Below are 16,131 nucleotides of genomic sequence, written 5' to 3'. Positions count from 1 at the left end.
TCCGGCCTCTGGTATTTATTTTTCGACCCACCCACCTCCCTTTCATACTCAGCGTATTCACGTCTGGGTGTCACGTGTTCCCATAGGGGATACATTTATCACTCAGACGTGTTTACAGCTCGAAGCTGAGCATCAGGAGATCCATTTGTGGCGCTTCAACTCCGCTTTCCATCCCGATCGGAGTTTGCCGTTCTCCTGTGCTCACGCTTCCCCACCAAATAAATACCAGAGGCCGGACGGTCTCTAGAGGCTCTGGTGGTCGGGGAAGAAAAGAGCGTGAGAACCTCGCTTGCCGCCCTCGCCTCTTTTCTCGTGCGGCATTGTCTCACATTTGGCTGACAGACTTACTTAGCTCACGTAAGGTCTATTACCTCGTTCCTCGGCATCGCTCTGACACCCGTCAACTACCTACGCTACCTGCGCTATGGGTCCCGTAAATTTCCTCACCAACAGATATCCGCTTTGTGTCCTGTAATATTCTTGAGCTTTGAGATGGTCCCTTTGATCGTCGACAGGCTTTCGCCACGTCTTCCGAGATAGACTGAAATAGACACTGCACATCTAGTAACGTAGCCCGGCCGCCGTCCACATCCGTAATCCACCCTGGGCACTTGTTTCTCCCCAACTGTCTCGAACTTTTAGACTCAAGTTCCGCTTGGTCAGCTGTACTTATGACCCATCTGGGTTCATCGCTGTCCATTGTCTGTGGCGGCCGTGAACGACTGCATAGATCCTCTGGCTCCCCACAGAAGCTCAGCATAGGTTCAGTACACAATGAAAGTGCTTGTTATTGGCGCGTCCGGTTTGTTCATTTCTTCCCCTCCCGTCCACCGCCCATCCTGAGCTACGCCTCATTTTACTTGCTAATATAAAATCTCTTGCCTCACTGACGTTTGACAACTTTGTGCAGGCCGAATTGGCTCCGCTGCTGTAACCGCCTGTCTTGCTCGAGGACACACCGTCACCGCCTTCCTCCGCACCCCATCCAAACTGCCTCCCAAACTGCTGGAACATGCTAATATCGGTGTTAATGAGCACGCAAAGACGCAACTCCGTATCTTCAAGGGAGATGCGTCAAATGTTGACAATTTGAGGGAGGCTATGAGGGGTACGTATCGCACCTTTCCGCAGAGGCCTCATGTCTCTCCCTTGCGATTGAGACGTCTGATCCTTGAGTCCCTCGATGATGTATGCTGATTTTTGAAACGTTGTGTGTGAAATAAACTTACCAGATCAGGACGCGATCATCCAAGCCGCCGTCTACGGCTCCAACACTCCCTGGGGAACCTCCGACTCAGAGCTCGTCGTCCGCACCATCGTCGACGTCGCCTCATCCATCCAGTCTCAACGCTCCTCCACTAACCCCACATCCGAACAACGCTCTAATCAACGTCCCCTCCGCCTCTGGCTCCTTTCAGGCCAAGTCCTCCTCGATATCCCCGATGGCAGGTCGAGCCCGCCGCGTATCGAGGGTGATGTCCTTCCCATACACCCAGAGCATTATGCGAACTATGCTTATGTAAAAGAGCACGGTGCATCGTTGGAATGGAGTTTACTGTGTCCTGGGAAGGTGGACGATGGGGAGGTGAGCTACCATCTACCTTTCTCACAATCTAAAACGAATTCACAACGCCTTGCTGATGCTCGCTCTATTCCTTGCTCTTTCTCCTCCGCCTTCTTAGCCCTCCGGCCCCCTAGTCCATACCGTCGACTACATTCCGCTCTATCGGCCTCCAGGTTTCATCGGCAATCTTCCTTTCGTCGGGCCCTTGTTCAACATCATATACAACTTCTACTATCAAAAACTGACGTACAAGTCCGTCGGTGAGTTTCTGGCGGATAATCTGGGACCTGGAGACGGAACGATTGAAGGTGAGAGCGGGATGAGAGGCAAGAGGGTTGGGTTGTTGGAGAATTGGGAAGTGAGAAGGTCTAATTGACGTGCAGCATTGAAGTTTGCGCATCGACGTATCGGGGTGGTTCGAAGGTCGAGAGCGAGGGCTAATATGAACTTCGCGGTGGTTCGCGGTGGTTCGCGCTGTTCGTGACATTGTTGGTTGGATCTCATGAGGCTTGTCACGCCTTTCCGTCTAGAGCTCTCTACGATGGTCCGTACCTACTTACGAATCATTTCCGTCAGCTCCCAGCCCTCGATTCGCAGTATCCCGAATACCGGAGGCATACGCTTTACGGTAGTTGGAAGAAGTCATCGCCGTTAATTAGTACGCATTGTGGTTCGAATATCGATGTAAGGAGCTATTGATTGTCGTCAGATCAATCGTCGTGTTGTAGTACTAGTATGGAAATTAGATATAGCGATACAAAATAGAGGTTTGACAAGGCGATAGTACAGCGGATTACTTGTCGTAGTAGATTGAGCAACAGAGAAAAGCGAGTCACAACATCAAGAGACATGAATTAGAAATATCATGTCAAGGTCCATATTATGCCCTCATGATCAAATGTATTCATCCACCCAGAAACAGCACCCGACGTACTAATACCCCGACTGTGTAGTGCTAAACGTAGGAGTACCCGAGTATACTGAAATCGAGCTGGGTAACAGGGTGACGCTGGAAGCTGGGTCGAGCGTCGTGGTGGGGGCCCCGACGATCTTGAGCGGTGCGTCTGCTGCTGTGTTGGCGGTGCCATTCGCAAAAGTGGTCGTCTGGTTCCAGATAGGGCAAAGGTCGCGCCATGCCTCTGTATAAAAGAGGTTCAGAGTGAGTAATCCTGAATGCATGACGCGAATGAGACTGAGAGAGGGTAACGCACCGGATGTCGGGTCCTTCAATGGTGTACCCTCCACGTCTTCCGCCATAACTGCCGCGAATCCGGCGGTGAGATGCCAGTCGATGTGACAGTGGATGAACCACGGCCCAGGATTATCTGCCTTAAACCGGATGACGGTCGTGTCGTTCTGAAACTGGCCAAGTCGGACTACGTCGCGGCGGACAGGATTCTCGTAGTTGTATTCGTAAGACCCGGCGCTGCGGACGACAGAGAACGAGTGCTGTGAAGCGTAATGGTCGATTAATCGAAACTCTCGGTTGAGCATAAATGCAGAGGGAGAAGTGACTCACGCCGTGAAGGTGTACCGGATGCTAGGTCATCCGTCCAGTCAGTATCCGATGGATACCGATAGAAGAACGAGCTCACATTAGTCCCAGCTCCCTCCACACCGGGGAGTACGATCTCCACTGTTTCTCCCCTGTTTACTGGGTAGATACTCCCATGCGGCAAAAGATCTTGCGCGCGGTGAGCTCTACTGAGAATCTGAAGCAACACCGGTACGTCAGGATTTTCATATGTGACTCCATTCACGCTGAAGTTGGCTCCAGTTTGATTGGCGTTCTGGACAGCATAATGACCACGAAGAACTTAGCCAGAAGTATACGAAGAGTACTGAGGGTGTCCTCACCAGTGCTACAGCAAGTGCTATGGTGCGGTCAGCGCCTCCAGGCCATGGATTTCCAGGCTGATAAGAACAGTTTCAGACCTAGAATCCTGAGGAAATGACCTTCATTAAAATACTCACCGCTCGTGGATCTTCCCTGGCCTGAGAATAAGATCAGTTATACGTGTCAAGCTTACACACTAGAATATAGAGACATACATGGAGATCCGTTTCGTTCAACGCTAACAGCGAGACAGTCTGATTAGTGTTTGGCTCTACGTCTGGCGCTCCTATGTAGCGCAGTATTGCAGAGTTCAAGCCGCCTTCGTAGGTGCCGAGCTGGAAACCGATATCAGGACCAGCACGAATCCCTATGCAGAAGAGGTTCTGGGTTAGGAAATGTTGAGTGGAGAAATAATAGTTCGAACTGACAGTAGTTGTCCACATTCTGGCTTGCGTTGAGCTGTGGAAAGATGCGGGAAAGATATTAATAGTAAGAAACTGATGTTGCCGTGATCGAGACAAATGGACATACAACGATAGAGTAACGTTGGGCTGCCATCATGCAAGGAAAAGAAGTCTCGTGAATAAGGCGAGCAAGAGCGAACACGTAATACGCCTACCAGCGTAGATAGTGAGCGAGTCCACCAGTAGCGGTTCTACATTATTCCCATCTGCCTCAATGATTGTAAACTGGTGCCCATCGATGCTGAAGTCGAAGCTCGAGTCACAGGAGATTGACACCAAACGAAGGCGATACCTTATGGGTTAACGTCGTGAGTTTGGAAGAGCCGGATCGCTACGGATATGTAATGCTACGAACCGTTTGCCTTGTTCGACGTTGACTACGGCTAAGGGTACTTGTGGGCCACCGCTGTAACGGCCCACTCCGTTGATCAAGGTGCTGTCAGGATTGCTATGAAGATCGCATAGGTGAATACACGTGATTTTGGGACAATGAAGAAGGCGCGCACGGTACTGGCGGCTTGTTCGGGTCATTTGAGCGGTAGTGGTACCTAGAGTAAACGGAGCGTGCATCAACATCGACGAAGATCATGGAGCATAGCCAAACTTACCAGTCTCCGAGCGTAATTACGGTAGTCTCTGTCAAAAAGAGAACATGCCTGTGTAAACGTTCGTTCTGATAGAGCAGAGAAGTTGGTACGCACCATTGTCGTAGTCATAGAGGTTCAAGTATGGATCCTCGGGATCGTAGATCACAAGTGGACCTCTTAACCCGTCGCAGTATTGGTTCGAGAAGTGAGAGTGATACCAAAAGGTCCCAGGCTAGATAATATATGGAAATTATGAGGAAACATGGCAACGAGGTATCTAGACGGACGAACCTGATTCTGCTGTACCGTGAAGTTATAGAGGAAAGAGTGCTTTGGAACGATGGGCTAAGGGGAAAGATAAATATTTGAGAGCCTGTTCATATTTATGTCTATAGCGAATATGGCTGACACATTGAGTGACGAATGCAGCACCGTCGTAGGGATTGGTCCTATACTGGTTGATCCCATGCCAATGCTAAGATATCGGCAAGCCGTGTCAGGAAGAAAGATACTCTGTCTCTCCGGTACCGTGACATGACAGACGTACGATGGTTGTATAAACATCTAAGCCATCAGTGTCGTTCAACTGATTTATCACGTTGATCTGGAAGTTATCTCCCTGGAACCATGACAGAACGAACACGACATAATGCATGTGAAAATGGAATCTGGACGCAAGAATCAGACGCCTACCTTATTGCCTTTGATTAATGGTCCAGGAAATGTGCCGTTTGCAACGACGGTTCTGCGACGAGCACGTTTGGTAAGACAGCACAGACGTCTATAGGAGGATCGCTCACTCGCGAGGATATCCATCAGGTTGGAGCACTTCATTGACGATGGGCAGGTCCAGGCGATGAACCTTCACAGCTAGTGATTGAGATACGGCGTACGTAAGAATAAAAGAGAGGGTGGTAGAAGGCCGCATCGTCGATGGGAGACGATGAGTCAAGATCTGTATATGAGACTGGGCAGTGAAGAGAGAAACCAAGAGAGCTGACGGTCTTTTATAGCATTGCCTGGGTCTCCCTCCTGGGATTCAGTTGGAGATAATTCATGTCTCAGACGGAGGTAGACACAAGAGCAGTATCCCACTAGGTGACTCGGACCACCAGAGGGTAAGCAGTGTCCTTTCGCTTTGAAAAAATATGCGTAACTTGTTGGAGTTGTGGCACAGGTCACAAACATACCATCGATCGGGATTTGAGCAGAATAAGTATGGTGAATTGCTGAAGAATGATGAGAGAGGTTGAAATGTCAGCTAGCGCTCTGCGAGAAAGTCAACTATTCTCGAGTTTCAAGTCGTACAACGGGGTACGTCTTGTCCGACACACTATGGCAGTGTGGATTGCTGCAGTTGAGATCATTAGTGAGCAAAAGGCGTATCCGACGAGCGGACCACATCGGAAGAATGACGCTGGTCCTCCCTTGATCTCCCCTAATTCCGACGCCACTATGGCCACTCAGAGCCGTCATGAAGATACAGGTCATCATCCAACGGAGCCCACCGCTGACGTGCATTGTTATTCGAGAGCATATCTCAAACTTGTAAATTTCGTCGGAATATACGGTAAGCTCCTCGTGCTGAATGGTTCTATCGTAAGGAATGACACCCACGTTGAAGAACGATGGATAATCACTCACTTGATGCTGCTGTACTGATCTTGTCGGCTCAGAGGGTCAAAGTCGTCGATGATCTGACGCGCATATTGACGCGCAAGCCGCGCCTACACCCGGTCAAGTGACAATCAATGTTGACTCACACACAGTTCAATACTGTGATGGCGCCAGTAGTTCAGCAATGGAGAGCCTGTGACTTGAATGGACCGAAGGCCGAGCAGGCACTGTAGAAGGCTGTGGATTTTGTCGGTGATGGCTGAATGCCTGAATAGAATGATAACCAAGTGCCTGTCAAACCGTAAGCCCTTTTAGGTGTAGAAGACAAGCAAGGCAGTGTCTGTTATAATACCGTGTTTCTGCTACAGTCTGGGAGTGCATGACAGTCGTAAGTCCCCGGCGGATCAGGCTTTGAGGGCCGTTGACCTGAGTCCATGATGAAAGGGGATGAGGCTCACCCTGCCCTGGCACTACGAGAAGACCCTCGTACCATCGTTTCCGTTGAAGAAGGTTGAAGCTCTACGTTGTACAAGTTCGAAAAGAGTGCAAACATTCGCCGTCCTGCTTCGCGCTGTGAACCCAACATGCGCAAATAGATTACGTACTCATCATTTCTTCCCCCGTCCATTTCGCAGATTCTCTGCGTCATAAGCTTCCTTCCTTCCTTCAGCTTGACAACAGACGGGTCATGTTTGGTGCTTGAGACTGAGGCCTGGCTCCATTGAGATGTCAGCGAGATATTTATACACACTCGATTCTGCTGTTCCTCTGCAAGTCGTAGTTGACAGCTAGCTCGAAAGGAAATTCCCCTTTGCGATCGACCAGGTCCCGTTCTCTACCGGTGTATGTTCGCTTACCTGCTTGAGCTCAGTCCACCCGAGGCTGACTCGGACGGTATGCATGGGAGTCGACGGAGTTAGCTGAGTTCCAGGCGAAGTTATCTTTAATATGTTGTGTTATTTTAGATTGTCTCGAATGGAGTGGTTACAACTTACGGAGAGCAACATTGAAGTACTATGCTATCGGCGCCGCTGGAGTCGCCCTTCAGCTGAAGGTGTCGTGGGCTAGGTGGCCCTCCGAGATGTACGCCCAGACTGTGGCGCCGCAGCAAACTCTGAACTCCTTGCACAAGTAGCCTCGGGACCACCGGCCTTTGCATCCCTGAAGAGTTCGCGCCTGGATGTCTGCTGGGACAGGTTGCATTGAATGCGTGTAGCATAGACCGTTTGCCGCTTTGAAGATGTATTATAAGCGGCGGAATTGACGCAGATGCTCAGTTCGGGGGATCTACCGGCGCCCCGTGGTAGTTAGTTAATTCCATACATTCCTACAATTTCCGTTCCATACTCCTCCCTAAAGTCCGAACCCATCATAACGTCGCCACACCGGCATTTTTACCTTCCGTTCGTGAAGCCTTTAAAGCCACGAGCTACTGGATCTCTCCAGACCTGACCAACCCCCTCACAGCCTCCAGTGTATGATTGACCGCTGCATCTCCTACCTTATTCGCAGCTACGACCGGGTTCGTGAGGGCCTCTTCGGGGTTCGGTCCAGGAATGCCGTTGGCGAAGGAGAAGGTGAGCTGGAGCTCGCCGGCAGAATCGTAGGAGACGATGTTGGTGACGCGGAAGGTTCCGGACTCGAAGTAACACTGATGATGTGCCATGACGAAGGAGAAGAATGAGAGGAAGTTAGCAGGCGAAACAGTGATAGGTATGATCAAAGATGGGACAAGAAGACAGAGTTTAACGCACGATAGTGGGTTCGTAGAGATGGACGTCCTCTGCGATGATCTGCCCAGTCCTTGTCTTAGCACGACGAGAGATCTAGGAGACACGAGGTTATCGTCAATATATATACACTCGTTCACGAAAGCGCCGTGAGGACGAATTTGAGTGTAGGGAAGACTTACCAAAGTTCCCTCTTCCTTCACGACCTCGCACGATTCAAAGATCTCGAGGAAGCGGTGTGGTTCACGAGCCTTGATGACGAGTCCTTTCCAGAGCTGGTCGATGGTCAGGACGGGAGATGCGCCCGGCGGGTTCACGGGGCGGGTGGCAGCGATAGAGGGATTTGGGGCGGACATTTTATCTGAGTGTATGCCATGTGTTGGAAGGGTGAGTGGATGGATGATCTCTACAAAATTGGGGGAACAATAGACCGTATCTGCAACCGTTTAAAACAACTTTAAAACGGTGATCGGACCAATCGTCGAGTCCCGTTGGGCTTTAGCGAGGTCAAAATATTCTTCGCAGATACGGTCTAATACACGGGTTAGTATGAGATTCGACAACATCAATCTTTAGGTATCATGGGCTGAGGGAAAGCACATACTGTTCAAGACGCAAGAAGGAGCGAGGCAAGAGATATTTTGGATGACCTGACGGCCCAATCAAGGCGCTTTTATATCTATGAATGGATGCCGATCATGATATCATTACGACTCTCAATTCAAAGCCCTTCAAGGGCCCCAGGTGAATGAGTAGCGTGCATCGTTCGGTAAAGCAGTCAGTCAGCTCAGACATACACGCAAGCCTCAGAGACGCCGCGCAAGCCTTTGATGAGAAAGCAGTGATGAAGATCCCAACATCGCGAAGAGGCAGGAGACTTGGCAAGTGAGGACTTGAACTGCCCAAGAAACAAATGACCAAGGATCGACGTCGATGCTGAACAAGCTGCTCTCGCAGAGGAGCTCCTTGACCCAGAACCACGATCATCTCCGGTTTTTCCCACGGTCAAGGACTGCCGATGTCGAGCACGACGCACAAGACGACGCCCTCGGGTGCTCGTCTAGTTTCGCTCGACATCGACTAGGGTCGCTAGACTGCTCACAGCCGTCGTCGCTCCGCGACACGGCACCGTCCCAGGACGGCGTGGTGACCAAGTCCCACCGGCGACAGCGCCAGATATTTCGTGCGCACCCACAGGAACGATCCCCGCACCCCAGTAGGACCTCGAGGTAACCTAGAGGACGTCGTCGAGAGCAGACAGACACGTCAGGATGCGCTTCGACGTCGATGGAAGACTGAGAAACGAGGCAGTAAGTCCAACCCGGATACGTAGCACATACATCGCACACACCACGCCCATCACACCCATCTACCCACACAAATACCCACGAATCCACATATTCCCGTACCATGCCTGCCCCCCACCTGAGCCCACAAAGAGCCCTGATTATGCCCTCCACCTGTGATGGAGTCGAAAATAATCGAGAAATGTTCAGCTTACCTAATCCCACGCGAATTCGCGGCTACGGCAATAGGTACTGCCGATACTATCGGTTACCGAAGCAAGGCCTGCACGTCCCCTTAACGATGGATGCCCAAACCAGTTCGCCTTGTGAGTAGTTGTTCCTACTCAGCTCCCGAAGCATGGACCTTGGGGAACAATGAATAATGACGGAGCCACGCTGCAGAATCGCGAGCGCAAGCTACGCGAACGATAAAGTCGCTCCCTACACACCACCGGCCGAAAGTGGCCCTTGGCAAAAGCCGCGCCACCCGAGCCCGAGGGGACTCTGCGGCCACGCGACCGACCTGGACCTCGTACGCTCGTTTCCTCACCTCGCTCGTCCAATGGGAAACTGACAAAAAACTTCTCGTATAAACCGCTCGTCCGGAAATTTTCTGCTATAAAGCAACGTACGGTCGAACACCACGCACCCAACCACCCTCCACCCTCCATCCACCATCGCCAACTCTAAGTTAGCTTCCTATGGCCCGCTCTAAGCAGAACGCTCTCCCGCTCCCCAAGGCGGCGACGAACCCCTCAGCCCCGGAGCCCTCCGCCCCCACCGCCGCCCCTCCCTCTACCCGCACCTCCTCCCAAAAACAGTTCACCCCATCCGGGCCGGGCGTTGTCAATGCGCACGGATTTTCCGCGTCTCAACCTGGCCAGTTCAGAATGCCAGACTTCCCGATACCTGGACCGACTCTCCCCGGCACCGCCGACGATCACACCCGGGAGCGATCCCCCAGCGACTTCGACATGGAAGACGCTACTCTACCGCGTAACCTCGACGAGATCGACGAGGACGACACCCCATTCGAGACCGTCTCCTATAAAAAGGGCAAAGGGAAAATGCGTGAGTCTCAAAACCCCCTGCGCCGTCATCTCTCTAACGGTGCTCGCGTCCCAGCCAACCCCAACCCTAGCGTCGTCAACGGCGAGGGCTCGTCGAGCGTGAGTGACCCACCCCCGGCTGTCAACGGCCAAAAAAGGCCTCACGCAGATGTCAGCGACACAGGCATCGACGAAGGGGCTGACCGACAGGTAGTTCTCTCCACCACTCTGACGGAGAGACCTAAACTCACCGATCATCCTCCTTCCCTCCCCATTAGCACCGTCGCGAGTCGCTGGGCCGCCAGGGTAGCCCCTGGTTCGACGACTCCAGCGACGAGGATGGGAGCCGTCCCCTTAGAGAGAGGAGCGGCCCCTCCGGGCGCCAGCCGCCCCTCCCCAGCCCGATTCCACAGGCGGGCAGCGGTCAAAATCCCCCGCCCCTCCCCAAGCGCCCGCCGCCACCGCGCCGCCTATGGGTATACCCAACGCCCAGAACCCTCCCCCCCTCCCTCCACGACGGCAATGCCGTTCCAGCCGCCGCCGCCACAACCTCTCCAGCCGCCGCCGCCGCCTCAGCAGGCGCCACAGCAGCCTCCGCCGGTGCACCAGCAGCAGCCACAGCAGCCCCCGCCGCCCCCTCCCCAGCAGCAGCAGCAGCAGCAGCAGCAGCAGCAGCAGCAGCAGCCGTACCAGCCGCAACCGCCACACCAACAACCCCCTCACATGCCAGCGCCGCACGCTCCACAACCCGCCGCACCGGCGCCCACACAGACCGCTGCTCAACTCGGGCTCCTCCGCATGCCGGTTCCTGCGACGATGGAACGCATCGCGGGCTACACCCAAACCTCGCTCCTCCGGAACGTTGCCCCTGAACAATCCGTACTCGCGGCCACCTCGCCTCTCGTCGCCATCGTCCATGACTCACGCTATAACCTTAACCGCCAAGCCGACTGTGCCATGGTGGAGGGCGTCATCGAGAACTTCGCGAACGACGCCAATGCGATAGTCGTCGCCCCCGAAGCAGCTGGGCCACCGAGCGCTGATGGAAGCCCCTACATTCTATTCGTCGCCGCCGTCAGCCCCGGGGCTGCCCAGCAACTCGGAGTCGAGCAAACCTTCTCGACCTCAACGATTTCGGTTCACTTCCTCGACCATCACCAGCCGAGCGACTTCGTCTGCACTCTCGAGGGCGGCCGGTGGAGACTCGGCGAGTCGCAACAAGCGGCGGCTAGCATTCGGCAATGTCTTCTCGAGAACGCCGCATTCCTTCAATGGTTCGCGACTAACCGCGCGGCCGGAACCGGGAACGATTTCGCCACGGCGCTTAACCACCAGCTCGACACCATCTACGCCCGCCCCATCCTGCTACGCGAAGGAACACGAGACGAACTTGTCGCGATTAACTTCTTCATCCAACCCGTCTCCCGTGTCGACCGTGTCCATCAGCAGATGATCGACCTACTGCGCGCTCAACGCTACCGTGATCTCCAGCGCGGGACCAGTATCCCGATGTCCCGTCCCTTCCACTGCAATCACTGCCACTCCAGCACACACCCTTCCCCCCTCTGCCCCTTCCCGGCCATGACCGGCTGGCTTGGACCCACCATACCGGCACCGACCCCGCCCGGAAGTGGACCTCGAGGGAGAGGTCGCGGCGGAATGCGAAGCAGAGGAGGACAGCGAGGCGGACGGGGTTCCCGCGGTTTCTAAAAATATAGGGACTTTACCCTAAGGGCTACGCGCCCACTGACCCACCAAAAATTGTACGGCACCTAACTGTAGTCACTCTCTAAGCCTGTATCCCCGTACTTTCTCTTGAAAATCCAACTGTCCCGTCGCTCGTTTAAAATATCTGAGTGATAAGAACGTGTGCGAACTCGTTCGGAAAGCTTAGAGCGGAGAGCTCTAAGTTTCGCCCTAGTCCTATCCAGCTCGGATATGAGGCAGATCACGTGCACAAGGATGCGCGTCTCTGTAAAGGGCGAACACGACAAATGACCGCCTGCAAAGGCAGTCGTTTGGATCATTGTAAGAGCATTGGTACATAATACAGTCTCGGTTTTCGCCTTCCATACCCCCGAAAGGATGGTCCTTTCCTGTCAGGAACATCTCTTCAGGACGGGGCTGGAAGTACGGTGACAGGAATCACCACAAACACCCAACAACACACCAATGAATTATTACAACGACAACGAATTAACAAACAACATCACTGTGGCAGATGACCGCGTAAGCGGTCATGGTAAAGGTTCGAGCCTTTCTGGCATCGGAGAGGAACGAGTTCTTCCCGCCGGACAAGCCCTCAATGATGGTGCCGGATCGTATGGTGACGGGAACCCCCCGACTCGCGAGGCGAGGCAGCCTGAACCAGGCGCGTCTGAACCCCGTGGGGAGTATCCCTATGACGGTCCAGACGCACCGGGCGAAGGAAGCCAAATGCCTCGCGAGTCAGTCCCTCCGCAGGGACGCAGCTTACACGCTGCTGTGCACCGAGCACAGGTGGAACGACAATGCGGTCCACCAACCCCACCTGTGGGGAATACTCCGCCACGGAGCACTCAGCAAGCCGCTAAAAAGGCTATGCCAAACACAACCATAACACGGGAACAAACACCGCAGCCATCACTTAGTACTTTCTCTGACACTTCCAGTGACGACGACTTCGGAGTTGGCGAATACCTCAGGAATATAGTAGAAAGAGTAGCGGAGACCCCAGAGAACCTTGACTACGACATGGACGACGGTTTTCCAACAGAAGACGAGCAACCCGAGAACGCCCCAGATAACACAGAGGGAGAAGCCCGCGAAGGGCAGACTGACCCGAAGAAGACGCGAGCGTACCTGAAGATCGCAACACTCAACATGCGGGGCCGTAGCAGCCCAAAACAGCCAGACAAATGGGCTGAAATAAGCAGATTGATTTACACAAAAAGAATAGGTGTCCTCGCCGTTCAGGAAACACACCTTTCTGATGAACAAACCGAAGAATTGAACAGGCGGTATGAAGGAAAGATTGTGATCGTGAACACAATCAACCCTGAACAACCTGCAGCGGCGGGTGTAGCTCTCGCGATCAACTGCTCCATAGTAGACGCTACCAATGTAGTCTACAAAGTTATTGTACCCGGGCGAGCACTATATGTCGAGACCCTCTGGCATCACCGAGCTGTTAAGCTCCTCGGCGTTTACGCACCGAACGCATATGATGAAAACCAAACATTCTGGACCACCCTGGAAGACGAGCAAATCGCGGGCAAATATAAAAAGCCGGACGCGATGATGGGCGACTGTAACATAGGCGAAGACGCCATTGACCGACACCCTCGGAGGACAGACCCACCCGGGCCAGTTGAGGCACTCGCAAGTCTCAAATCAACACTGCAGGTGCAGGACGAATGGCGATGTGTGCACCCCAATGAGGCGACGTATACGTACTGGCAAAAAGCAACAGACGCACGCTCGAGAATAGACCGGGTGTACCTGAATGAGAAGTTCACCGGGCAGAACAGCCGAAACTGGAAAATCGAAGATTGCGGCGTAGAAACAGACCACTACATGGTCTCCGTAGAACTGATCGATAAAGACCTGCCGTATATTGGACCGGGGCGGTGGTCGCTCCCCCTCTGGCTCCTCGAAGACAAGGAATTCAAGAAGACGTTGCAGAGACTAGGAAAAGCTCTAGAACAGGACATCCGAAACGCACAGGAAGCCAACCGTGAGGAAGAGATCCAAAAGATCTACAAGACTTTCAAGGAAGACCTGACCAAGGCTGCCAAGGACCGCGCAAAGACCACAGCCGTCTCACCAATTGAACGCCGTGTAAAACGTCTCGAGGCCCAGATACACCAAGTATTAATGGATGAGATACTCGACCCGGACTCCAGAGCCATAAGTGCCGCAGTGATCCAGGAAAAGATACACAGAATCAAAGTGGCCCAGCTCCTCCGCGCAAGGCAAACCTCGGCTGCACACTTTCAGCTGGAAGGTGAGACCGTGAGCAAATACTGGTCCATCCTGAATAAGGATAAGAGACCGAGGGATACCATACGCGAGCTCCGAAGACCAGATAGCAACCCCCCGACCTTCGTTATGAAATCCAACGACATGGCGAATCTAGCAAAGACGTATCACCAAGAGCTACAAAGCAAGCATATTGAGCCAGACAGAGCTCGAGCAGACGCCGGGATGGAAGCTGCACTGGAAAGCATCAAGGCACACCTGTCTGTTGAAGACCATGATAAAATGGCGACACTTACTTCTGAAGCGGACGTCGAGACAGCTTTAACGAGTCTACCAAACGGGAAAGCAGCTGGGATTGATGGACTACCCACTGAACTCTGGAAATATATTCACCAGCGATACAAGGAAACTGCCAACAGCCCCAGGCCAGCTTTTAATATCATAAGCACCCTGACCACGGTATATAACGACATTGAAAGGAGGGGTGCAGACGCCGAGTGCGATTTCACGCTTGGTTGGATGTGCCCATTATACAAGAAGAACGACCGATCCGACATAGCGAACTACAGACCCATAACGCTCCTGAACACTGACTACAAGACTTTCACGAAAGCATTGACAATGCGACTGGCACTTGCAGCGCAGACCATCATACATCCGGACCAAGCGGGATTCATGAAGGGGCGGAGCATCTTCGATCAAGTGAAACTGTCGGAGATGATGGTGAACTACGCTGAAGCCACCGAAGACTGCAACGGGGCTATCATAGCCCTGGATCAGGAAAAAGCATATGACAAGATCCTCCACCCTTATCTCTGGACCGTGATGGAGAAGTTTAACCTCCCGAGACAGTTCATAAATACGGTACGAACCCTATATGACCAAGCCCACACCGTGGTCATAATCAACGGCGAACAGAGCGGGAAATTCCGCGTCACACGGGGTGTTCGCCAGGGGGACCCGCTCTCCTGCCTCCTCTTCAACATCGCAATCGAACCCCTGGCATGCATGCTTAGAGGCTCAGACCTCGAAGGCTTCCGAATCCCGGGTGTTGCTGATCGGATCATAACAAAGCTGTTTGCAGATGACACAACAGTGTACCTATCGCAAAATGACTCTTTCGAGAGGCTGCAAGAGATCTTACAACTTTGGTGTAGCGCCTCCGGGGCGAAGTTCAATGTTGCGAAGACTGAAATTATCCCAATAGGGACACCTGAATACCGCGAACGGGTATATACAACTCGAAAACTCAACACCGATCAACAGGCGATCGCAGATAATATACACATCCTTAGGGATGGAGAGGCCGCCAGAATACTCGGCGGTTGGATCGGAAACAATGCAGACTGCGAGGCCCCGTGGTCGACGGTGATCGAAAAAATAGATCAAAACCTGAGGCGCTGGGGACGCTCGCACCCAACAATGGATGGACGAAAACTCATCGTCCAAATGATAGTGGGCGGCATGACTCAATATCTAACCAAGATACAAGGGATGCCCAAAAATGTCGAGGATCGGCTCGTAAAGATAATCAGAACATACATGTGGGATAGCGCAAGTGTCCCAGCAGTATCCCTGGAGACCCTCATGGCGCCGAAATCCGCCGGTGGAAAGAATGTGCTCGATATCAGAGCACGAAATGAAGCTATCGCGCTGACCGACCTAGCTTCCTACTTATTGATAGGCGAAAAGATGAGACCCACCTGGGCATTCGTGGCAGACGTACTCATAAGGGCGAACGCGCCCAGCAAAATCCGCAACGCTGGGAACGCCAAGGCCCACAGCCAGCCATACGTACAGGACTGGATGCCTGTCCTCAGCACGGGATGGACGACATTGCCGATCTCGCTGGTCCGCATGCTGAAAGCTGGGAAAACCCACAATGTGAGCCTCGAGGCTTTGATGGTCGACGTCCAACTACGACAGCAACTCCCAATCTGGTACCATGTGGGCGCGCACTCGAAGATGGCGTATAACACGAACTCCTTCGAGTCCGTCTGCCTTCGCAACAACCACAACATCTACACGGTGGGAGAC

General features: G+C 53.1%; 5 protein-coding genes across 5 annotated transcripts; 3 read left to right on the top strand and 2 right to left on the bottom strand.

Moving 5' to 3' along the window:
• Window positions 1-774: 774 nt before the first annotated feature.
• STEHIDRAFT_159691 (uncharacterized protein) lies at window positions 775-1,940 on the top strand (the record flags this gene model as incomplete). The annotated part of the gene is made up of 4 exons (XM_007307100.1): window positions 775-802; window positions 911-1,108; window positions 1,233-1,585; window positions 1,683-1,940. 4 exons carry the CDS (start codon window positions 775-777, stop codon window positions 1,938-1,940), a joined length of 837 nt encoding a protein of 278 aa, XP_007307162.1.
• A 557-nt stretch (window positions 1,941-2,497) lies between these two features.
• On the bottom strand, window positions 2,498-5,380 carry Shlcc9 (laccase; the record flags this gene model as incomplete). Its single annotated transcript, XM_007307099.1, has 19 exons — window positions 2,498-2,703; window positions 2,776-3,013; window positions 3,084-3,104; window positions 3,160-3,354; window positions 3,422-3,478; window positions 3,539-3,559; window positions 3,617-3,768; window positions 3,830-3,860; window positions 3,933-3,952; window positions 4,021-4,157; window positions 4,221-4,313; window positions 4,372-4,413; window positions 4,474-4,501; window positions 4,567-4,684; window positions 4,744-4,797; window positions 4,862-4,927; window positions 5,000-5,071; window positions 5,146-5,197; window positions 5,253-5,380. 19 exons carry the CDS (start codon window positions 5,378-5,380, stop codon window positions 2,498-2,500), a joined length of 1,731 nt encoding a protein of 576 aa, XP_007307161.1.
• Window positions 5,381-7,498: 2,118 nt separating this feature from the next.
• STEHIDRAFT_159689 (DUF1857-domain-containing protein) lies at window positions 7,499-8,155 on the bottom strand (the record flags this gene model as incomplete). The annotated part of the gene is made up of 3 exons (XM_007307098.1): window positions 7,499-7,720; window positions 7,824-7,895; window positions 7,982-8,155. 3 exons carry the CDS (start codon window positions 8,153-8,155, stop codon window positions 7,499-7,501), a joined length of 468 nt encoding a protein of 155 aa, XP_007307160.1.
• Window positions 8,156-8,764: 609 nt separating this feature from the next.
• Window positions 8,765-11,844, top strand: STEHIDRAFT_140998 (uncharacterized protein; the record flags this gene model as incomplete). Its single annotated transcript, XM_007307097.1, has 6 exons — window positions 8,765-9,109; window positions 9,335-9,411; window positions 9,488-9,617; window positions 9,710-10,156; window positions 10,211-10,344; window positions 10,413-11,844. The coding sequence occupies exons 5-6, from the start codon at window positions 10,304-10,306 to the stop codon at window positions 11,842-11,844; spliced, it is 1,473 nt and encodes a 490-aa protein (XP_007307159.1). The 5' UTR covers window positions 8,765-9,109; window positions 9,335-9,411; window positions 9,488-9,617; window positions 9,710-10,156; window positions 10,211-10,303.
• A 3,258-nt stretch (window positions 11,845-15,102) lies between these two features.
• STEHIDRAFT_36193 (uncharacterized protein) lies at window positions 15,103-15,681 on the top strand (the record flags this gene model as incomplete). Its single annotated transcript, XM_007306676.1, has 1 exon — window positions 15,103-15,681. A coding segment is annotated over one exon (579 nt), but the record flags the coding sequence as incomplete, so codon positions are not given.
• Window positions 15,682-16,131: the final 450 nt, after the last annotated feature.

The sequence above is a fragment of the Stereum hirsutum genome, assembly GCF_000264905.1.
Source record: "Stereum hirsutum FP-91666 SS1 unplaced genomic scaffold STEHIscaffold_12, whole genome shotgun sequence".
Taxonomy (NCBI): Eukaryota; Fungi; Basidiomycota; class Agaricomycetes; order Russulales; family Stereaceae; genus Stereum; species Stereum hirsutum.
Note: the sequence above shows the minus strand (reverse complement) of the source record. Positions and strands in the feature narration are given on the sequence as shown.